Source organism: Strix uralensis, chromosome 4, assembly GCF_047716275.1.
Source record: "Strix uralensis isolate ZFMK-TIS-50842 chromosome 4, bStrUra1, whole genome shotgun sequence".
Lineage (NCBI taxonomy): Eukaryota > Metazoa > Chordata > Aves > Strigiformes > Strigidae > Strix > Strix uralensis.
Window position 1 is genome coordinate 117,109,234 of NC_133975.1, and position 25,160 is coordinate 117,134,393.

The following is a 25,160-nucleotide window of genomic DNA, read 5'->3' on the forward strand; positions in this document are numbered from 1 at the left end:
CAAGACTCTGCACCCTGGACAGTGCTAACTTTTAGTAGCTGTTACAGTTTTTTAGCATTTTCTTTTAGGTCTTGGGATTATTTTGCCATTTGATTACATTTCACCAAGGAAATTGGGCAGGATATATTATTTAGTGAAAATAACTTGCCAAGATGCATAGATAAGAATTGCTTTGGTAAGGATTCTCTGAGCAGGATACGAAGAAAAAGTATATTTGGAGGTCTTTGGTGCTCAGGGAGTTGCATGTATTATCTGAAATTAATTGATCCCAATCTGTCAAAGGCTTTTTTCATGCTAGAATAGTATGTAGGAAAATCCAAATGACACAATACATCATTATATCATGCTTGCTTAGGATCCTGGCTCCTTGGGGGGCTGTATATGCTCACTCAGTTCCTGCTGACTTTCAAAAGGAGCTGAAGATGCTCAGAGTCCTTCCTAGGACACTCAGACTCTCCCAGGATGAGAGGGGGATACCCATAAGCCCTCTGCAAGGGTAGTGTCACCTTCCTATGCAAAAACGACCCTTGGAACAAATTCAATATTTTGCAGTCAGTAGCTGAAATGCCATGTCTCATGGAAAACTATATATCCTCTAGTGTTATTAATATCCTAGCTTTGGGACATACACACATTGTCCTCTATTCCTAAAATGTATCTTTGAGTGCTGGAAGTATTTTGTACAAAATATAAGGCAAGCGTTTTTACATAAGGATTATTGGACCTGATGGAAGAGGGGTATTTCAGACATTCAAAATAATTTCTAGAGGCAGGTGCACTTTGTAGTGTCAAAACATTAAGTTCTTGATGCTTAACAAGATAGTGACAAATTTCATGGCCACTGGCCCCTGTTTCTGAAAGAAGCTATTGATGTCTTGTATCTATCTTTCTAATTTTTTTCTCCTACTGCCCAATGTTAAAATGATCCAGCCTTTCAAAAGTCTATTCAGCATCAGACCTCATAGGCTACCCAGGGAGGTGGTGGAGTCCCCATCCCTGGAGGTATTTAAGAGCCGGATTGACATAGCGCTGAGGGATATGGTGTAGTTGGGAACTGTCAGTGTTAGGCTAATGGTTGGACTGGATGATCCTCAAGGTCTTTTCCAACCTAGACGGTTCTGTGATTCTTCAAAGATTTCTCAGGCTGGGAACCCAAAATGGGAACCCTGGGCATGCTAAACAGATGGAATGCATGATAAGCATATTTAGAGGTCAAATGTGAGTTGAAAATAGGATGGACATTGAGATTTCTGCCACATAACATCAGAGACTTTGTTGCAGTGACAGTTCTGGGAGTAACCCTTCATCTGTGGTATTAATCTAGCACACTGGGAAATACATGTTAGCATGCAGAAAGCACTGCATGCTGCATCAGTGGAAGCGGCAGCTTCTTTTTGGGTGGAAGCGCTGGTCTTTGATTACATACGGTGTGATAGATGATGCAGCTGCTTTAGTGCTTTTTTATTGCAGGGGTATTGCATGTGATGCTCCCTCAAAGTCTTGGCTGGAGAGCAGCCCTGTGCTAGTGGGAAGACTCCTGAAAGGAGCAAACACCCAGCCAAATTGCAGAGTTGACAAGGAAGAGGGAAATCTTTTTAGGGACACAGAAGGGTCTGAGTGGAGTTGATACAACTCAAGGTGTCACTGAAAGTTTCTGAACTGAGTGGTAGGCTGAGATTTCCTCTGCAATGCTCAAAAAAACTCTGTTCCCGCCTTCCTATCTGCAGCTTTTCCAGAGGCAGTGGGGTTCCTGAGCATCCAGAAAGAGTATTTGCCTTCCACCTGGGCATTATATACAGACAGGGAGTTGCCAGCATATTTAACGGTTAGGGATATATGATGCTGATCTTCCCCTGCAAGAAGATCAGCAGCGAAAGCATTATCAAAGGGCAGGCAGTTTTCCACACACATATAAGCATAGGGTACTTGCACTGCAGCAAAATACAGAATTGTGAATATGGCAAAGAAAGGAATATGCAAACTAAACTTAGTGCTACAGCATTTTCAGACAAATCCCTGAGCTATTAATGATTTCTTCTGCGCCAAGGATGTAGGATTTGCTGTATCTAGCATGTGCAGTTCCTCAGAGCTCAAATGTGAAAGATGGCCATTTTTTTCCCCTCATTTTTCATATTTTCAGTGTATCACACAAATGCACATTGACTCTAGCCTCTGTAACAACTGGGGTAATGGAAATAGGGTTAATTTTGTTTTTTCAAAATCTGATGTTTTCATTGATTGGAAAGGGCTAGATCAAGCTCTGCTATCAGGAAAAAAACAACCCAAAGTATGGCAGTGTTAATAATTAGAAAGCTTTAAATTCAAGAACCCTGTGTTCTGCAAGATTTGGTGGTATGGCAGGTGGGCAGTGTGTGTGTAAAGTATGAAAGGTGACAGCTGGACTGTAAAGTCATGCAACTGGGGAGTTTGTTTTATGCTTGAATAGCATTTGGCTCAGTGGCATTTTGGTCTGTGACTGGACTCATCAAATGGAGTGTTTTCTTTTTGGCCCTGAAGGGAACAGGCATGTGTTTGTGCTGCATACATTATCTAAGCAAATTCAGACCCAGCATCTCACTGTTGCGTCCAGGAGAGCTTCAGGTCAGAGCAGGGTTTCAACCAGCTCCTTCTAAGATGTTTTTGGTGACTTTGTGGTCTAGTTGTGTAGTGGTGTCCAGGGACACAGGAGCCAGCCGGTAAAGGTCCTCAACCACAGCCTCTCAAAATCTATTTTTGTGGGCTTCAGTGGGATTTGAATTAGGGTTTTTAGGCTGAAGTTCCCATTGCTTGGTGCCAGTATTTGGGTCAGTTATTCCAAAGTGTTCAGAACTTAATGATTCTTGTAACAGCCTTCATAGACATATTTTTCAGAGAGTCCAAAGACCTGGTGTGTTAAGGCTATAGAAAGAGCAGTCACAGATGTGTTTATTTGTATCTAGGGGATGCAGCATTATTAAATGTTCATTCTCCACATATACTCCAGACAGTACTGGTAATGGTAAAATGTTCTGTGGTACTGATAAATGCTGCTTTCACATACACATCTCTGACAGATTTTGAGCTATCTGATATGTTTCTCAGGGGAGCAGAAACAATTACAGTAGTTACATATACTGAATTTTCTTTCCCTCTTCCTACCTGTTTAGCTCTAATAAACAGAAAGCTTTGAATTTCCTTTGCACTCTGGTATGTTAGAAATTAATGGAATAAATGCACATGCTGTTTTACTTTGGCAGAGACTGGCTTATACAACAGATTTTTACTCTGTAAGACAGATTTTGCTGTATTTGTGCTTTCTTCATCTCCCCCTGAGGAGTATTAACTCAAAGCAATCACAAGACACCCATCCTTGGCTGCTGCTTCTGGAACTGCTATATCCTCTTCTTTGCTTCTTGCTTCTCTATTTGAAGCTTTGGGGGTTTTTTAAGAGGAAAGAGCAACAACCAAAAAACCTAAAGGCTGTCTCCTTTCCTAAAATCATAACTATTTGATGTCAGAAAGCTTAAACATGTAAAACACTTTTGTTCACGTAGACTTTACTTTCAACAACTGTGTTTATTTCTACTCAAATCAAGATAGGTAGAGTGCTCTGTAAAGTACAGTATTGGAAAAGGAAGACGTGTACACATTTGGAAAATGCTGAGCTGCTTGTGAAGTATAGACACTGCATGTTTATGACTTGGTTTTCTAAGCAATCTCCAGAGCTTGCACGGATTACAGTGATATTTTAACAAGGCTGCTGGCATCCATCACCAGCTTTCACTTACTGAGAAAGCTAAAAGATGGAAGAATGTAATTATTTCCATATAAGCTAAATGCTAGTGGCTGATTGTCACGAGAACTTTGATGCTTTAAACTTCTTCGTCTCCTGTAAGGCAAACAGGTAAGTCTCATGGGCTTCTCATCCAGTGTTCATTTTGATAAGGGAGCAGGGGCTCACAGGGGACTGGTGTAGAAGGGAAATGTGTTCGATATGAAGGCAAACTGTATTTCTTAAATTTTAAATATGCAGTATTGCATGTTGTCATTTTCTGTCTGTCAGGTTGCAAATCCACTACCTGTAAGAAATATTATTGCTTTCTATAGCCAAGATCTGAATCTCACTCCAAATTAATCCCTAACATATGCAACTATTGTATACATTTATATACTATTGGAAGAGGATGTGTACATCAGTCACCTGTGCATAGTGAAATATTTCAGTCTAGATCTCTTTCTGTCATCCTATAATTACTTCTAGATTGATTACTCTGATTAAAACAATGTTATTCTATATGATAAATGCAATAATATGTATAGGATTGTACTTTCTAAAGATGACTTTTGTTGAACAGTTTTTCCCTGAAAACATGATTTCCTGAACTGATATCTTAGGGCAGCTTACGTTTCAGATGAGTTCTGCGTCATTGTAGAGGTACTGTGGTAAACAAGGGGTTTCCTAGCTTGCAAGTGGGAATGTAACAGCATCAGAAGTAGATATTTCTTTCCCTTTCACCCTTGAAAGAACACTTACTCTCTTTGAATAATGGCACTGCTGTGCCTCTAGAGGTGAGGCTTCCTATTTGAAAACTTTTAACATAAAAGCCCTGCTTATGATTTGGAAAAAAAATAAAAGAGCCTTTGACCATCAATAGTTTTTATCTTAATTAAGTTTTTTTGTTGTCCTCTGAGAACATTTGCTAGCTTACATATTATTATTATTATTGAAGGGCAAAGATTTTACATGGTTCTCTAAGATATTTGTTTACAAGAGTGACTATCAGAGAAGAGAGTATTTTGAGCTAAAAAATAAATATTAATACTTTTTTTTTTTGTTTTAAAATATGGTTGTTTACAGAAAGCAATTAATTTAAACTCCATTTCCAATCTGGCTATGATAATTGAAACAAAGCCTGCTGGCAGACACAATTATAAATAAACTTCTAAGAATAATTAGATGTGTAATTAACAGAAGACTGAGTTATTATCACTTTCTCCTCCATATAATAATTCTGCATAAAAACATGAGAAATTGCTCTCATTAAAATCTCACAGCAGATCAATCCACAGAAGGGAGTGAGACATTAAAATAAAGCATTCAAGATGTGCAAACACTGTGATTAATTAATTAAACAGAGACCAGCACCAAACAAAATCTTAAAAACAAATGGAATATTTAAGAAGTAGATATATCATAAAAGGTTAACACGTTTAGGCCAGTTTTGTTTTGTTTTGTTTTGTTTTTAAGAAGGGATACTTCGGAGTACCTCCCTTGTGGATCTATATTTGTATATTTTGCTTTTAACTGTTGGCTCTGAGGAATCCTTCTGAATACCTGTGCTTTATTCATCTGTAAAGTTTTCAAAAAATGAATCAATGGAGTAAGTAATTACTTAAGAATGATTTAAAAGAGCCTGACTGAAGATGGCTGTTAGAGTTTGCTTTCCCCCCAGCTAAGGGGCATTCTCTGTCGAACTTCAGGGACGTGCTGAGCTGTTCCCAGTGACTTTCACCAGAAAGCTGCTTACAAAGATACCTCCTGCTAGTGGCAAACAGAAAACCAAACCAAACCGGCTGATGAGTCTTTTGTGAAGCAAAGAATAAACAATCATGTTTTGAAAGGCTTTACCAGTCAACATACTGGGATTCCGGAGAATAATGGTATTCAGAATAGAAATGCCAGCAGTTACTTAAATCTGGCTTCTGTCAAATTCCTCAAAGTGCATTTATTCAAGTACTTGTGCAGTATCATGCCAACACTCATACTCTGCATTTTACAGTATTTAATAATATTTAGGACTACTTTGGCTGCTGTGCAGTGTTTGTTCTAGCAGTGTCCTGTATGTAGTATAGTAATTAAGAGCTCTAGGTGTGAATCATATGAATAATCAGGTTATGTTTCTTTTCTTGATGCTTGGAAGTTAACCCAGGAAAAGAAATCTCCACCTATTCTATTAAAGAAAAAAATAAAAAAGAAGGAAAACAAAAGGAGGGGAGAAAGGAAGAAATTTTTGTTCTATGGTATTAAATAGTAATGTCATGTAATACACACCCAAGAGCTTAACAAGACTGTAGTAGGGCTAATTTAGCCAGTGCCTGTCTAATCCTTCATTAACATACTATTATTTTTTTTTGCCCGGTGGGTATATTGCCTGTTGAGAAATAATGTGAATATTTATTCAGCAGTAATAACTGTTGCTGCTTGAGAGCTTTTTTTTCACCATGTGCGAACATGCTTATCTAGAAAAGGATTTCAGGCAGATGATCACCCTTGAGATTCAGTGAATTCATGCGTTGCATGTCCTATCTTACTACACGGCTGTACAGCAAGATTACTGTTTTTCTAATGAGATTTTGGTTCGAACACAGACACTGCAAACACATCACCACCTCCTAGAAAATAGTACCTGTCTTCTGGAGTGGTTTAATGTACGCATAGTCTATTTAAGCAGCATTAGGGGTGCAAGTCTGTCTCTACTTGGTGCCATAGGCTAAGCAGTTTTTGTCTGAGACTGGTCTCCTAAGAACAGAGCCCAGTCCTCTTCCCATAGAAAACAGGGAGTGTTTTGCTACCTAGGTCAGAGCAGTAGGATCAGACCACTCATTTTGGCATGTAACTTGTGTTCAGTATTGATGACCCCCAAAAAATTACAACTGCCACTGCACCTTGCTTATACAATATGGCATTTTAAGTCAAGATATCCCTTTTTAAAATAAATTGAGATTATTCATTTATGTTCCATTTGTGTGCCAAGAAGTTAATTTCTACCAGGTTTTCTTTTTCTAAAGAAAAAAGATACTTGGTATATGTATTTTCTGCAGTGAATATGGTTGTGCTGCTAGCCAGGTAGTCACATTTTTGTGCATACATTTTTGATACAGCTATATTGAAATGCTATTTTTAGTGTTAGGGTGATGTAAGGGAAGCAGTACTATGTTACCAGTACACAGCAAATTTAAACTGAAGCTAACTCTGCAATGGAGAGTTATTAATATGTATCTATTGTTAATAGCTACACTGATGTAAATTAAAGACGATTTCATTGAAATCATTGAACGTAGGAGGTTTACTTCTCTATAAATGAAATTTGAATCAGATCCATTAAAATTAATTCCTGACTAACTTGTGAAAGTACGAACAAACCCAACAATTAGTAACCACACGCTGTAACCTTTTATCATTCTGTAACCTTTTATCATTCCTTAGTCAGTTAGTGGTTAGGTTGTAGTATTTAAAAAGAAAGAGAACAACAAATCTAAAATATTTTGCATTTTACTGTCTTTACTTACCATTGGTTGTACTATCTCCTTACTGTTGCAAGTTTTTGACAACTATGATATCTTAGTCTGATTTGCACTGGTGGAAACTAAAAAAGAACAAGACCGGTTGCCATATAGAATATTGAAAATAATTATTACAGTAATATTATATTTAAAGTATGTTAGAAATAATTTTTAGGGATGCTAAGTATACTGCAGATAGATGGAACTATGTGTACATCCTCTGTCATGCTTTTGTATTTTTTTTTGAATGAAAGTCTATTTCTTATGGTTAGATTTTCCAATTAATTGTTGATGATGATCTGGAAATGCACTCACTGAAGCTCAGACTCTCATGCATGTATGATGGCATTTAAACTAAAAAGGCAAGAAATCAATTCAGTTGTTTGTGCTGCAATTGACTGAATAGTAATTGAGACACAGGGTATTGAAAGGTCAAAATGAGAAACATACCCAGAAAACATCTTTGCAAATTATTTTCAGAGGTTTTTAATTAAAATTTGGTTCATAATTGAATTAAACCTTGTATTTCATACTTTAAATTATTTTCATGATCTGTGCATATCTTTGCATTTCTGTTAAAATTACTGTATCCTTTACATACAGTACTGCTTTTAAAAATCTAATTCAGTTCTCAAATGGCAGCTATTGGAAAAAGTGTGGCTTGCAAAGGAATAAAGTGATGGTCTCTACCAAGTATTAAGGTACGATTATGATGAAGGCCAATGTTTTGGTAAACAACCTATTTCATTTGCTTCTGGTGGCCAGGCAATACTGTGTCAGGCAGTTGGTGAACTGGAGGAGGTTTCCCCTGTCACTCAGTTCAGAGCCCACATGGGTGGCACTCTGTGCTGCCCTGTGGGAAGGCATCTCCTGATGACAGTGGCTGCTGAGGCGGTCTGAGCACCCAAGGAGCACTGCTGGCACAGCTCTGCTTCCAGCTCCCTTGTCTTCCCTGCTCCTGACACTTGCAGGGAGATTCCTGGGAGATATTTATGCTTCAGCTTCTTAAAGCCTGACAGCCTGTGCCCACATTTTCCAAGTCCCCAGGGGTCTCTGCTCTGCCTCAGGCTAGGGGAGAGTAATTGCCCAGCACAGTAAGGAGCCCATCCACCCTCACTGCCCTCCCTGCAGCACCGGCATCCATGCCCAGCCAGAGGAAGGCACCGTTTCCCTACCCTGGGCCACCACTTTGTACTTGCTGCAGCCCTCACTTGCTTTCTTCAAATGTCATCCTTCCACTTGGTCCTTACCTACACCCTGGACTAGAACATACTGACAGAAGGGTCTTTTTTCTTCCCATTTGTCTCCCTGGGGCCTTTCTCTTGTTACCAGGTCTCAGCAATACAGAGGAGCTGGTCTAAGATCTGAAATGGGCTTCTGCCCAACCATTTGCCATGGCTTGTTGCACCCCCCCGTGATTTTGATGCCCACGGTCTTGTAGTATGGGCCCTATGTGGCTACAGGGCTTGAACATGGAGGGATGCTGCCGGTCTGATTCGGCTGCAGTAACCAAGGTGTGTTGGTTTGGTGGGACACTGGTTGTACCATTCCCCCAGGGGATGAGGGCTGACTGGGTCCTAGCTTGCTCTGATTCTTAGGCTTGCAGGATACTCATTTTCTCAAAGAGGATAATGCTACTATTGAAAGGATAGAAAGGTGGGAAGAGAAAAGATAAATAAAAGATGGAATAGGAACAGAACACGTGCATTAGTCAGCCTTTTCAATGCATAATGAAAAGCATTTATATGAGATTAAATTCAAGCCTTGTGTGAGAGATACTGCACTCGCTTTCTGTAAGAGACTGATTTTTTTCTAAGCAGCCTTGTATTTTCTAAAAAAAAAAAGGTTAAAATTGATCAAATGTTGACATCTCCAAACCTACCTCTCCTACAATTTCTTTTCATAATCTGGTGGCTCCTTCTTACATGCCAGTTTGCTTTCATTTTGAAATCACCATTTGTTGACTTCCTTCCTTTCTATGGTTGGTTGTTTTATCGCTTTTGCCCTTCAACTGCCCTTCCTTAGCACTTTTTATGATATGTGCTCCAATACAGAGACCTTCAAAAAATTGGTATTCCTCCTTGTAAAAATAAAGTACAAAACAAGGCACATTAAAATATTAATAATTTGTTGTCACACTTTTTAAAGATTGTACTGTTGCAGATAAAAACAGGCACCAAGCATGAATGTAAAGGAGTAAAAGGAAAAGATAAAACAACTACAGCTTATCGTGTTGAAACAAATCTTTCTTTACTATATGTATGGTGAAATGTGTTCATGTAGACTTAATGTCTTTGTAAGTATCTGGGAAATCTCTCCACCTCCCTTTGTTCCTTTAGTCTAAACGTTCATATGTTTTCCAGGCTTTCATCACTCCCAAGCACTTACTCCCCCCTAATCTTTTCTCTATCTATTTCTGTATTTTTCATGTACTATCTACTTGAGATCTTGTGCTAGCTTCCCTCTTCTATTTAGTATTTCATGAATCATAATACAAATTCAAAGGAAAAAGTAGTCTTTTTTCCCTTATGCCCTTAAATTGAACCATCTTCTTCCACAGGTTGGAAGGACTCATTGACTGACACACACAACCTAGCTGTATTTAATCTTCTCCTTTCTGTCACCCCATTTCATTCAGAAAGGAAAAATGAATATTAAAACACTATTTTAACCCTGTTATCACAGCAGGATGAAGCAGTCCTCCCCTTGTTTCCCTGTTCCTATGTTATGTGACTCACTTCCTAAGCCAGACACTGTTACTTTTTACTTTTGCATGCGTTAATGTGCATCCCTATACACATGTAATTTCACACTCAGTTTTCTGTACTGTTGTGATCCAGAGGTGTGTGATGAACCATTCCCTAAAAAGTGACAAAAGAGTGAAGTCTCAGAAAAGTTTTTGATCTAGAAAGGGAAGAGACTGAGAAGAGATACAATGAATTTTATATATGTAAAAGGTAGTTGCAACAAGGAATGGAGGAGCTCTTTCCCTTGATCATTGTGAATAGGACAAGAAATAGTGTGTTTAACTTTGCAGCAATGAAGCTTAGAAATACCCTTTTTTTAGTTACAGTAGTGAGGCATTGGAATAAATTGCCTTTTAAAAGCATGGAGTCTCCAGAAAGGAGACTTGTAGGCACTGGTTAGAAAGCCACTTCCCAGGACTAGTGTTGTGGTTTGAATCATGTGTGTGATTGATCCTGCTGTAAAACAGAGGTGGGTTAGCTCCCTTTCAACCCTGTTTTTTGTCATTCTTCAGCACTTTGTTGCAAGTAAACTTGTGGGCTAAAGGAAGCAATGTCATATATGAGCAGTGACAAACAACAAAATACATTATTTGCATCAACCACTGCTAGAGGAAACCTTGTTGGATTTATTCCTATCCAGGAAAAAAGATGAAGTACTATGAGAGATAGTCAAAAGAAATGTCCAAAGAGTCATAAGAAGAGATAAAGGGAGAATCAGTGATACAAAATTAACTATATAAATCAGTGACCATATAAGTCAAGAACAGTCTGTGTTTATTATGTGTGGTTTTAGTGTGTTTTAATGTATTTAATCTATGTTTAGTATGTTAGAAGACTTCAGGAGACACATTTTCATGGAGTAGGTGAACTACAGGATATCTTCCTTAGAATTATCCTGCTGTTTTCTGTTGTTGGTAGGAGGCTAAATGACTTTCATTTACTAAATCAATACTGAAGTTCCCACATTTCTCTGTATGTTGTACGTGGGGGATTAGGAATACCCAGTATATGCTCATATCAATAGACATATTGGATGAAGTGACTGTGTTCTGCAATCTGTTTCATACAGCAGCTCTGCTAACCTGATCTGATGGTCCTTCCTGAGCTTTGAATATACATGAAGCATCTGGCTTTGGCAAGAAAATGAGACTAAACTGTAGATCTTTCTTTATAAAGCATGAAAGTAGAGTGTGGTGGAGCTAAGCTACTGTCAGAAAAGTTACTCTTTTGCTTAAGATAACCTGTCTCTTTTTCACAAAGACCCGGTGTTTGCCATTTAGATAATGCACACAAGCTATAGGTTGGAGTTTTTCAAGGGGAGAATTAGATAATTCTGTCTAAGTGACTGCAAGCTAAGGCAGTTCTCAGAACCTTGACCTTTAACTTGTCCTATCACTATAACAGAATAAAGAGCTGATCTAGCTCAGGTCTTTGACAGTAATCACGCATGAGCAGTTTGGCCAAGATCTGATATTGCACTTACTGCCAGGTCACAGGGAGAGAAATCTTGATGTCTTTTCATTTCTTACATCTTACCTGTGCAACGGAAAGACAGCTTAGTCAGTGCTGAACAAATGCCACCATCTAACGATTTCTCCAAAATGAGAGCACAAGAGAAATGTCTTGTTTCAGACACTGGGGTGTTTTGGAAGGGTTTTTTTCAGGCTCTAGAGCTGCAGAAGTCTGTGGAAGCCCTGCCACAAATTGCAGTGGTCAGGCCCTGTTCAGGGTCCATCCACTTGGCATCAACCTTGCAGAAATCTTCTGTATCTTTCTTATGGGACCATCAGTCAAGGCACTCTAGGAGGGAGCCCCTTGGAGCCAGCTCCAGTTACCCAGTTATCCCATATCTTTTATGGGCCAAAACCAAATGGTCTCATTGCTGCTTCTCTCCTATGAGGAATTTAAACACAGCATCAGTTAAAGCAACGACAAGGTTATGTCAGAGAGCTCCATTTTGCAGTCTCTGACAAAGACATCCAGGCAATTCCTCTGGATGGTGGCTCTGGCTTACTGTGTACCCTTTCAGCCAGAGAAGTGCCTGCTCTGTCTGAAGTGCAACATGATAAAGAGGTCAGAAATAAATAATACATTTACCCCATTATTGCAGGGACAGAGCTTAAGCGGCCACAGCTTCAACTGGAAACTCACTTTTGAACCCATGATTTGGCGTAACTTGTCATTTTAACATCTTTGAAGTGTGCCTGGAGAACTAGAGGGTTAACCCAGCTTCACCACACTGGTTCACCTATCTCACCATGCCTGGGTGGGTTTCCCATGGCTTCGCCAACCCCCCCAGTCCTAACACCCCATGCAGGGCTGAGGATGCCCTTTGGGGCTGCAGCGGTGCTGTCAGCATGAAGTAGGGCTGCTCGCCTGAGCCCTGCCAATGCTTCACAGGGTGGGGGGAACAACCCACCTCCTCTCCCTGATACATTAACGGGGGCTTTTTCCTTTTCCTTGCAAAGCTTTCCTGCAGGGCAGCTGAAGGCAATCTGGGGAGGGTGAGTGAGCCCCAAGAGGAGGAGTGAGGCAGGGGAGACCGTCCCCTCTCCCTGCTGCTGTTGCTGAAGCTGTGCCGGAGCCGGAGCCGTCGATGTGGCTCCCCAGAGTTAGTTGCTCAGCAACCAGAATCAATTAATATGCTTTGCAGAAAGTGCAGGGGAAACCCGAGCTGCTGTCAGCGAGGAGGCAGGAGGCTGAGGGTGACTCAGGATCCCACTCCCGCCTGAGACCCATTCGGTCCCACCCCATCCTCTCCAAACCCCCTGTTACCCACTGTTCTTTATCCCTTTCTCCTTCCTTACGATGACTTAGTGCGTGTCCCCAAATTTTTCAGGCAAGGTATCTCCTTGCTCAAGAACTCTCCTGCTTTGAGGCTTTTGCTTTTAGATCTAATTTGTGGTTTTGGGTTATTTGTCAAGCTTTCTCCAACACTCTTCTAGAAATTCTAATATTCATGTTCTTTGGGAAGGGAAAGGGACAGGTGATGTTTTTGTCAGATGTTTTTAAAGATTCCTCAGGATGAGAAGGGTTGTTTGGTAGTACACAGTTGAGCAGCAGTAATGAAAATGCATCATGTGTGAATTGGGAAAGTTTTTGCCTCTTCCTTTATTACAAGTAATCAGCACTGCATATATGAGACCAAAGAGGTAGTACTGATTGTTGTGAAACACATAGATAATAGAATAAATGAGGGGTTGTTGTTTTTTTGGGTTTTTTTGTTGGGTTTTTTTTTTTTTCCTTCTCCTTTTCTGCATAGTAATTTCAGGGCTTTGGTAAGGTATTATTTTCTTTTTTTCTTTCTTTCTTTGATTTTCTTTGGAGTCCCTCTGATGACACCACGAATCTGGGAATGAAGAACTTCTTAGAGCTGATTGGAAATGGCATTGCGGAGCTGAAACTTAACTGGAGGAAATATATCTCCTGAAGAAGAAAATATAATGCATTGTAAGGATCTGATTTCTGGTGAAAAATTCAAGCCTAGAGAAAACTTGTCCGCTTTGTTAGGAAGAATGGGTTGGACAATTTTCTTCAATTCCAAAGGATATCTGAATGCCATGCTGAGCTTAATCTCTGCAGCATGCTCTGTGCTTCTCATCTCTTCCTGATGCACTGCATGGTAAGGCCTTTTTCCTTCCTTTTAATAATAACCATATTTCTGTTATGGTGAGAGGTAAAAACAATAGCAATTATCAAATGAAAAGTGAAAAAATGTAGAAAGCTAACAAAAGAATGTTTGTTTGTATGGTTGTTTCCAGGAGCAAGTGTCCTGATTACTGCAGCAGCTTTGTAAGATCATTTCTGTCTTTCTCTCTTGCTTTGTGACAGTGTATATGTGCGTGTGTGTGTTTGTGCACACCTGTGCTGTCATTTGCACTTGGACTGGAACATCGGTAGCTGTATTGTACATATTTCCATGCTAAAGAGGATGTTTAAGAATTTGCTTTGACATTTCTCTCTTTTTCCCTCCCTGCGTTCCCCTCCTCCTGCCTCCTCTTTCTCTCGCTCTGTCTGTCTCTCTGGGGTCATGGTGCTATACCTTTCCTGCACCTCAGTCATGCACTGACCGCTAGAAGGCAAAAATAGAAGGTAAAAGAAATCCTGTATCGACGTAAGAATAGTTCTGAACAGGTATTATCTGAGTAAATAAAAGCTATAAAAGGGTTTTGAATGTCTGAAAAATCTGCACGTACAAAATACTTACTTTATTTTGTTTCCTATGAGAAACAAATATCAAATGCAGACTAGGATGCTGTGTTTTAGATACAGTGGAAGGCAGATCCTTTTACACACATTAAAAAGCCAAAAAATGACCACTGTGAATTATGACAATGTTACTCTTGATATGACCCAAGTCATAAAATAAGCAAACCCAGTACAAGGTGTTCTCATATCAAGTAATTTTTGTCATGCATTAGCAGGGTGTTGAGAATTATTATAAAAGGCTTCAGTGGATGTTGTGAGATACTTTTCATTAACAGCTGTAATGTGCTTTCATCTTCCTGGATGAAAGGTGCTAGTGGAGTGCAAGGTGATATTATTAACTAACTACCCGATGTACCAAAATTTAGGGTCATTATCAGGAAATTGCCAAGCATATCAGGAATTATATAGTGAGTGTACTGAGATGGAAGAACAGGTTAGTTTTCCAGAAAACCTGGTTTGCTTGGCTCTCTGTTTCAGAAATTAAGGTAGAACTAAAAGATGAAAGAGTGGTGATGTGAAATATATGTATTTTTCTTATGCATTCTGGTTGATCACTGAGTTTGGAAGAGGGAAAGTTTTTTTCCTCAACTGCCTCTTGAGGAGCAAACTGTGGTAAGGGCCTGCCCCTGCTCTGAGGGTAATCCCTGTCAAATCCCACTGCTTTTGATGGGGTTAGAAACGGACCAGGAGTGGGTTTGTGTGGTAGTTATCACAGGCTGTCCAGCTGGGTATGGAGGTGACAGGTTCCCAGCAGCAGGTTTTAAGGGTGAGAGGGATGCAAAGAGACAAAGTAAAAAGGCCAGGCCAGGCCACACCACACCAGGACTCATGAACAAGAATCAGAGCTTAAATCCTATTCAAAAGATGGAATTTTGTGGTAGTTCCCAATACACGTCCTCCTCGTATGGTGAAGGACTCCGTAACACAAACTCTTATGGAGAGAGGGAATGGTTATGCAGCTTTTTCAAATCACTGCAGTAGGAGGAGAGACAATACAAATACATTCCTGTAGTGTGACAGTTTTTCAGTAGGGTTCAGAGGAACCAGCCTTCATTTTAGAAGTAAAGGTTCAAAATATGCATATATGTGCATTGAAGTAGATTTTTTGTGTATTTTACCATCTAAAATGTGTGACTAGTATAAGAACCAATAAGGAAACCGAGGAAGGACAACACAACCCATAAATGTCATCTTCCAATCTTCGTTGCTGAAAGAAGCTCTTACTTGTGGAAGTAGTTCCCTCAGCTCTTTAGGTCAACAAGGATTGCATCCTAAATTCAGTTTCCCATTGTAAATCTCTCCTCATATCTGTAGTTCTATTTTCAATCAATGGGACAACTTGTATGAGTAAGAACTACTCATGTGAATAAATTTTGAAAGGTTTTATAAAACCAGGCTCTTTGATTGTCACGGCAACAGATTTATTAGGCTTCAGGCATAATATGTATTTCCCTTCTAAACAAAATAATTTTTCCTTTTACCCATGTGAATCCTTTTGCCTTGTAATTAAGACAACAAAATAGGTTAATTACATTCTTAAAGATCATGCAACAGTACAGATACATTGTTAGTGAAGGATTATCAGAGTATGCAAAAGTTTACTTTTATTAGTGGTCTCCAAATCCAAGAGAAGTATATTCTTATTGGAATCATTCATTGCCTTATTTATTCTTGTGACAGTATTAACATTGCTACTAGGTATTGTCAATTTTTCCAGCTACTTATAAAAACCCCCCAAACCAATTCCTTTAAAATATCACTGATCTTATGAAAGTACTCACTATTATTAGGTTCAAGACACTTACCAAGCTTTCTACTACATTAAATATGTTCATTTTTTAGTTAATACATGATGTCTAGCTCTTTACTTGGTCCAGGAACATATATATCTTCAGGGTACAGAAACACAATGTGAAGTCATGATTACAGTAAACTCTTTACAGAATGTAGATATATATTGAAATAGGAAGCATAGAATCATCTGGATTTTTTTTCCCTGTGTGATTTTTCGTGCTTATAAATGTCTATATTATTAGGATATATATTACATGACAAGTAATATTTCCTTCACTGTAATTTGTAAAGAACAGTTCCTTTTCAGAATAGAGTGCATTTTTTTTGTGCTAGGTTATGCTTTATGGAAAAAAGAAAAATAGTAGAAAAAGCAAGCATAGCAACCTTTAAATTTATCCAGTACACTAATGAAACAATAAGTTCATTTGTTTCTTTCATCCCTATAATAGAAACATACACATAGCAAGAATAGCGGATTATTTTCTAAGGAGTGTGTGATTTTGAGAGAGAAGGTACTGCATGATACAGGATGTTCGTTGTCTTTAGCAGACATTTCTGTCAATGATTTACTGTGACTTAGAACTCTTTCTTTAGTGACATTTTTAATAATTTACTTTAAACATTTGCACAGCAGCTGTATTTGGCTTTCTCTGCCAATTCTAAAGCAAGTAAAACTAGCAATTTCCTTTTCTTTTAAGATACTATTCAATAAAGGTCTGATGCTGAAAACACATGTATTTCAGTTCAGTCTATTGAACTGTTTCTTTAGATAAACTATGTGAATTAGAGATTGAACCATCTGCATTATCAGGGAAGTTATACTGAATAGTGGAAATACTTTCCACACTTGCAGCAGCTATTTCTAGTGAAGAAAAATGTACTTTAATAATACAACACATAAGCAGTTTCTGTACTTGGAATGCCTTGAACTGTCTTGATTCAAGATCCAGCAAACACCTGATTTTTGAAAGGCCCACAAAAAAACCCCAAAACAAAACCAAATGAGTCTGTAACTTTTGTTGTTTAACATAAATAACCACAGAAAGAATATTTATCTGACAAGAAATTTCAGTAGATCAACATCTGTGTTTTTCATAAACCAGAATAAAAAATTGAAAATGTATAATATTTTTAAAAAACTAAAAGCTCTAAAAATCCATGATTTCAAAATGACATAACATTTCATTTTAACATTTTTAATCAAACTTTCATTTGTTACAAAAAATTGTACTGATATCTGTTTATGTTTTTTCTCAGTGAAAATTTGCAGCATTTAAATTATTTTTTTGTTGACAGTGAAATTTTTTATTGTGTAGATTTTTAACTAGATCTGTTATAGCTGTCGCAATGTTTGTTGTCTCTCAGTGGTCAGTTCTTTAATTAAAAGCACTACATGTTGTATAGCCCATATTACTGATACTGAACAGCAGTTCTTACCATGTCTACGGTAGACGTAAGATCTGACTGTGATTCCCTCCTTTAATTCTTTTTGTGTCTTCAACAAAAAGCAGGCCTCCATTTTGCTGAGAGTTTTACAGATACCAGAAGAAGTAATTTCTACTACAGAAACCTTCAAGAGGCCTTCAAAAAGCATGCAGGCAAGGAGTAGAATTAATCGAGTATTAATATCCTTATTAAATAGATAAGGAACTGAAGAACAAATAAACTGCCCAAAGCTATACTGGCAAAGGAAGAGTTCGAAATTGAACCCAAATGTCCTTATTCTCAGTTCATCACTATCCCTGCAAGGTTGCTCTTCGTTTTGATCATTTTTTTGCTTAATAACTTGCATTTGGACTTTTAAGTTAATACTAGTTGAAGTATCAAATGCGAAAGGGAATTATTGATGCGTACTTCCTTTCCAGTCTGACACAGTTGTCCTAAAAATTCTTTTTTCTCTTCTGAGCCATTCTGTTTGAATGTAACCATTAGTTACATAATTTCTTTACTACACAGGGGAAGTATATCCTAGATTAAACAGAAAATTACTGAAGAGAAATATCTTAAACATGCCATACAGGTTCTGGGGGATGTACATGTATATCTGTTCATACTGTCAGGGTTTAGGGATAGCTGTGGGGGTATGTAAGGGTTTTGAGGGCTCTTGGTAAATGAATCAAATTTCAACACAGAAAAAAATCAAGTTAAAACATAAAAAGACTGATGACTTGCTATCTAGAATTCACACAGATCATTATGAATCCAGCACTTGTAAGCAAAAAGATGACACAGAGAATATGGTATGTAACAGTGATTCTTATTAACTCCGGTATCCCTCCTCTGTCCAAAGTAATCTTTCAGCTTTTTATCCTCTCTATGAAAAAAGGAAAAGACAGTTTGTACAAAAAGTACTTAGCTGCTAAAATTGCATCTGAAATTGGGGAAGAAACCTGTCTTGGCATCTTAATATAACCCAGGAAAATTTTGTACACATTGAGAAGGAAAAAAGCTTTTTGCAAATGTGCCAGAGTTTTGGAATGACTCTGCAGCAGAATATCCCAGAAGCTTAAGGGGTATCTGCCTCACTCTGGTCTACTTGTACAGCTCCCGGTGTGACACACTTCTGGATGCTAACAGATACTGTACTTACCCAATTACCCAATGACATACTAATGTAGAAGGGTATGAAAGTCTGATTAAAAGCAGTACCTCCTCTGGAAATGTCATCTCACTTGGTTTTATTCCTGAGAAATGTTAAGAAGAGAACTTAAAATGCATCCTACTGCATCGAGTACACTCTTTTATTTTTTCTGACATTAACTTTTTATAGGCTTACAATGGAAAAGGGTTAGAAAGGAATGCCTTAGCCAATACATACTTCATTATAGTGAGCAATTCCATAACTTGCTTCAAAATACTATTCTCCAATGCACAGAACTCAGGGCAGCCAGGAGGATCACCTGCACTCTATTTTCATCAGCAGTGATGGTGTACAGGGTCGTCCCCAGCCTACAGCCCTCTGTCCTAAACTAAACCTAATGTTATCTCTAAATATCACAAAAGAGGTTCTGAAAGACTTTTCCAGTTAAGCTGGCATTTTTTCCGTGAAACCTTGGATATTAGAATACATAAAAGTGTTTAAGTTCAAACACATGCTGGTGTTTAAGAACTTATCATATGGCCCCTAGTTCTTTTTTAAATCAGGGAGGCTAAGTGATCCAAATACCTTTGAGGATCTGAGCATGGGCTTTATAATATTTGTATATTTTCTACAACATTAATAGATCAGGAGAATAAATCTAATTATTATAGTAGGATAATTATTGAACTTTGACAAGTAAGGTGATTTTTAGTTGTCTAAGAAACATTGGAGAACCACTGAAGTCCATGAACATAAAGCATTTGAGTCATGATAGAGCCTCAGAAACAAAACTTGATGAACCGAAGAGATCAGTAAGGTTTGATAAAGTAAGAGATTGCAAAAAGGGTAAAGGATGTCTGGTACATCTCTTTATGAGAAAACAGAGTGGAGGAATGCCTGTTCCAGTTTTCAACCAAGCTAGACAGAAAAGAGTGGTGTGAGTAGAAAACAATGTGGTGTTTGTGAATATAAATCATGCCTTAATAGTTTGTTCCCCTTTAATGTGGATATTAATGCAGTGCATATTCTTGACTTCTGACTTCTGAAAATTTGGGACTTAGCATTTTATGCATGTGTGCTTAGATATTGAAAAACATCACTTTCTCCTCAACGTGAAACTGTGATATATTTGTTGAGAAAAAATAGGACTTTGACACATCCCAAAACCTAGCAATATTGTCTGTGAGATGTTACTGAACTGTATTAAGAGTACCAGAAACTTTCCTTTAAGGAAGGCAGATCTGATGCTTGAAAACAAAACCATTTAATTTTTTGGATGAGAAAGCAGATGACAAGACTGTTTGTTAAGACCTGTGACTTGTGTGTTGTTTTAATTTATATTTTTACTTTGTGCCTAAACCAAAAACTGGTTGAAAGGTTTTTGTTCAAGTATTCACTGCAAATGTAACTTTTCACTGAATATAGAAACAGTACAAAATAATTAGCAGGAGAAGGTAGGACTTTGGAAGGGCTATCAAAACATTCTTGAAAGTGTCTCTTAATGGATGACCACAATGGCACTTAGGATTGTATTGTTTCTGTGCTGCTGAACATAATACTTGTTCTCTATCTGTATTAATCAAAGCTAGAAAAGACAGCTTTCCTTAGGAAGAGTCATTGGTTTCACTGATGTCATATCCATTTGTTTTGGGTTCCTGTGTTTTAGTTCCATAGCAAATACTTTACATTGCATCAAAATGCTTTGGACTTTGGCACAGCTGGATGCATTCTCAAAACACTGCTATAGAAATGTGTGACAATCTACATTGTACCTGCTCCTTTGGAGCCACTCGGAGATGTTGTTAACTCAGCATAAAGGGAACAGCATCTCTGATATGACTTGTGTAACGCTCAGAGTGATTCAATGTGTCATGTCATGTCACTGGGAACATCCTGAGTGTGCAATGTGAGGTACCTTGTAATACGGGTTTAATATCACTAGCACATCAGAGCTGATTGAGGAAGGGTTGGTCTGTTACTTCTGCTCCTAATTGTTATCCCTTAAATTCTGCATCCGTTCATGTGCTTTCTAATGGAATTGTAAGGGATCACTGATATCTTTAGGTCTATTCATTGTCCCCACCCTGAAAACCATGCAGGGGATGTTTAATGCAGAAGGCCCACAGAGCATTTGCTCCATCCATTCATGCTCACTACAAAATAATTCCGGTCCTCCTCACTGAATTTTAGTAAGCTAGTATAAGACCACAAGTCACAACTGCAATGTTTCACAAGAGGAGATAGATCAAAAGAATATATTCCTTTGGAAAATAAATAAAAAAAAAAAGTAAGTAGACCTCTAATGCCTAATGTTAGAATCCTACAGTAGTTTTGCTGAATGTCTCCGAGTTTATTTGTGATCTCCCATCTGTCTCTCAGTAGATTTATGAGTACATGAAGAAGGCACACCAAATGGGCATCACAGGGATTTTAACATCAGAAACACTAGTGCTCCCTATCTCACAACCTGTTCCTATCCATGGCTCTTCTCTGGACCCTCACATGGAGGTGCAGCATCTCTCTGCACAAGTCAAGTCATGCATGAAGAGAGAAACCACCTTTCTGAATCACCTGCAGGTTAAGCACGGGAGTAGTATGGTGTGAATATGATGCAAACAGACAGGATCAATAAGCAATTTCCTTCATAAAACAGAGGAGACCTTCCTGACATCAGTTCTTTAGGGATAAGTCCCAAACATTTTTACCAAGTTACAACACGTGAATTACTATATATCTTAGGAATCTGGTGGCATGTCCTCCTTGCTCACACATCTCTAGCAGATGCTTGTACAGACGCATCTTTCCTTGACCCTTTTTGTGTCCATCTCAGCTGTGTGGACACACATCTCTAATCCCCATGACAGTGTATCTGGGAACACCCATCCATTTCATGAGTGTATGAACTGAGCCTCTCACCCCTTCAGTGCATACATACATGCATGCCCCTCCTGCAGAGACACAGCTGTGGGTTCACTGCCTGTCCTGCCTCTCCAGGGACCTGATCTCCCAGTCCCCTGTGGGGATAACTCCTCAGCCCTTGGTGATACTGCTAAGAACAGAGCCCTCAGCTGCATAAACAATGTGTGCACAAATGATGTCTCCCAGGTAATTAAACAAAACAGCCAGCATGGCCTCACGGGCCACAGCCATGTCCCACTTTCTCTCTTGGTCTATGGGCTCTGTCAGTGTGATCTTGTGGGCTGTACCCATCACTCCTCAATGCAAAGCCCAAACCTTGTGCACAGGACTCAACTTTCATGATGACTGTATCTGATGACTGCTACTGCTTTTAGAAACAGATCCCACTGAAATGAGCTGAGATGCTTTGGATAGCTGTTTGGGTAAGGAAATTGCAACCAGGTAGGCCTTTTCCACTTCAGCTGCTTGGCTGGCTTTACCCTTTGCGTGTGAAATGCACTGCTTTGCACATGAATGCGTCCGTGTCCTCTGTGCCAGGGTGAGAGCTACCATCCTCCACAGCTGGTGTGAATTGAAGAGGATCCAGGAAATCAGCACTTAAGAAAGTCCCCATAGCTCTAGTTCCCCACGGAGACAAGTGGCTGGGCCAAAGTTGCTACCTGCATCACTCTCCTGGTCTGGAGGTATGAAGTCCCCTCCCCTTCTCTGCTATTATAAGGCAGCAAAGATGCTGCGTTCTCCTGGAAATCAGGTTACAACCAGTGTGAGTCAGCTTCCAGATCTGTTCATCAGGGCTACTGAACCTTGCTTGTGTGTCCCAAGGTGAGAATTAATCTGTTAATGTTTGTAAAAAGCTATGTAAATGATCTGTATCATGCTGACAGGTCAAGTGCTGCATTGCTCACTGGCTGCTCCTCCTGACAGTTTAAGATATATGCCAAACAATGTCTATGCTTTCAGATGGTCTTCATTGATGTAGGTTGACTGGCTTAACCCTCTCAGGATTTGGCTCTGCTTCTTCTAGTTTACTGGATGGGTGATACAGCACAAATATGCAAGGGTGATGCTTTTTCATATAACCTAGAATAAAATAAATACATCAATTTATGTTTGTGCAGGACCGTGAGCTCAAAGGAAACCTCTTGGATCTATTATAGCACATGAGCAATTCATATCTTGAAGGACACGTGGAAAGCAATGAGGCTGAGCAGAGCTGGGTGCTCTGCTTGGCTGTGGGCAAGAAGCAAGAGGCAGCAGCAGAAGCTGCTTCTACGAGCCATTGGCAAGGTTCGGCCCTGCTGTACCTGCAGGAGCTGCAAGTGCTCAGCAGGGCTGCAAGGCTCACCATGAGCCCCTGCAAGAAAGTGAACTGTACCCAAGAAGAAGGTGTGCTTGAAGTTTGGAAGTCTTTTTTTTTTTCCTGTGCTTATCACAAAGATTGCAGCTATTATCAATTATTGAGATCAGGGCCTGACAGTGGTAAATACTGTACAAACAGTAAGAGAAACAGTCTCTTCTAGAGAATTAAGTTCTAAGTGAATGCAACTTCCATAACTAACTCTGCAAGCACACAAAACAAAAGGTGTCTAAAAGGTGAATAACTAGTTTCGCTGTCTGCTTTATCACATATCTAGTCCCAGTTATCAGCGTTGCATGTAGATTTTTATGTTGATATTCGGTATGAATGATTAATACTTTCATTATCTTTAATGCTTTTTGCAGTGAAGATCATTTGCCACTGATCTTTACTGATGTCTCTGTGGGTGTATCTATACTTTTCCTTAAATACCTAAACTAGAAAGCAATGCTGCAGCATGAGGCAGGGGCTGTTCTCAGTACAAGCTGTTACTAAATGAGAATAGGACAGCCAAAAGAAAGGTACTTTCTGTGAATCATCGTTGTCACATGGTTCTCTTCTTTGAGGCTGCTGGAGCTGATCATTTACTATGTGGGTCATTTTCAGGGACTAACACAGGAATATATACACAGGGTCAATACATATGCTAGCAATTTGGTAAGTTATGAAAAAGTATTTTTTGTTTCTGCCACTATTGATTATCTGGGCAACTTTTGCTTTCAAAGCCTAATCCAGTACCTGGTGGAGTCAGGGAAAATTGTGCCACTGATTTCTTCCACAGCTGGATCACACCACTGGCTGGATTCGTCATCACCGCTGGCACAAGTTGCTGTGGTAGAAAATAGGAACAGTCTGGGGCTTTGCACTTCGTTTCTTTACCTGAAGCTTTCTTTCCATTCTTTTCCTGCTTCAGACATTTATCTGCCACATACTTAGGGCTTCAGCAAATGTTCAGCACGTATCTCTGTGTCTCTGCACAATGCCTTTGCATGCTGGTCACTGGTATTAGCAGAGCTGCTCTGCAACTGGGTATCTCCAAGATTTAGCATGTCTTGTTTAGTTTCATGCAAACAGCCTGTTTGTCAGACACAAAACTCTGTGAAAACGATTCACTATGAAAGGAACTGATATCTTCTGTCTCCTCTTAAAATGACTGCATATCTCCATTTAGGGTGTTTATTTACACTTGCACTAAACAACCTCTATAGATGTATTCAGCTGGCATTGATCTAGTTGGATTAAGTAATAGGCAGAGGAAAGACAATAGGGCGTGGGCTTTGGGGTGCATCTAATGGATGTAGCAGGACTGTGGCTGTGGTTTCAGATAGTTGCTCCTCAGGGTGGGTCCAGGCCACCTGGCGATGTTGGAGCTACCTTGGGTACAGTTATGTGTGCAGCAGTCCTGTACTGCAGCAGAGATATAGCTGATGTCAGTTATAAATGACTGCAAGTTGGAACAGGACGAATTTATAGGCCATGTTTGGGAGGTTTTAAATACCTTGTTTACTGTGCTGTTAAAAAACAAAGTGTACAATTATAACAAAATAATGAAGACCAAACATCTGTAAATCTTCCTTTGATGAGATGCCTGGTAATATTCTAGTGTTTACAGTTTTGACAGCAAAATGGCACAGAAAAAAACCCCAAACTAGCATTTACAAGAAGTCAGGAATAGGAAAACAGAAGGAAGGCAACAGAGACTTGTGCTAACAGAGGGATTATGACTCTTGAGAGAGGGTAATGTGCCATCTATGAAGAGCAGTCATTTTTGCAAATTCCTGTTTTCCTGGTTAGCAATTAGTACCTGGTAACAGTGAGGGAGAGGCAGCCCATACAGTGCTTTGACAAGGTGGAAATCATATGCTTTAATGAAATGTTTGGTAGCTCTGCACAGCATCCTCCCGGCATCATGTACCTGGGAAGAGAGTGCTAATGAGTGGGGAGGACGGAGACACAGTTTCTCAGAGACAGGATTGTTCATGCTGACCAACTTCCCAACTGCAAAGTGTGTCCCCATGCTCACGGAGGTGCCCCCCGGGACCCCAGAGGCCCTAACTCCCCAGTCCCCACCTGGTGCTTTGGCCACTCAGCCATCCTTCCAGTGATAGGCAGCCGTGTACAGCAAAAATGTTATTGCAGGTGTGGTGTGGAAGAGTTTGTTCTTAACTGGTTGTGAAATGTACAGAGAGGGTGGCACAGTCATCACACCGGTAGAGCATGGTGTACAGAGAGGTATCAATGAGAAACCTATTCTGTCCTTAATTTGCAAATACCTGCATGTGGTGAAATG

General features: G+C 39.4%; 1 protein-coding gene across 8 annotated transcripts in view; it reads left to right on the plus strand.

The window, feature by feature from the left end:
* The window catches only part of TUNAR (transmembrane neural differentiation associated intracellular calcium regulator), a 166,098-nt gene that overhangs the window by 123,913 nt on the left and 17,025 nt on the right, over positions 1-25,160 (plus strand). Inside the window, exons 1-2 of one of the 8 annotated variants that reach the window (XM_074868721.1) lie at positions 3,731-3,883; positions 13,338-13,632. The exons of 3 other annotated variants lie outside the window; for them this stretch is intronic. In XM_074868721.1, coding sequence (XP_074724822.1) covers positions 13,594-13,632 — 39 coding nt within the window. In that variant the 5' untranslated portion in view covers positions 3,731-3,883; positions 13,338-13,593. Of the gene's footprint in view, positions 1-3,730; positions 3,884-12,445; positions 12,515-12,774; positions 12,855-12,920; positions 13,163-13,337; positions 13,633-25,160 lie in introns of those variants that run through there. 4 more of the 8 variants (XM_074868724.1, XM_074868720.1, XM_074868722.1 and 1 more) reach the window with 4 other exon arrangements.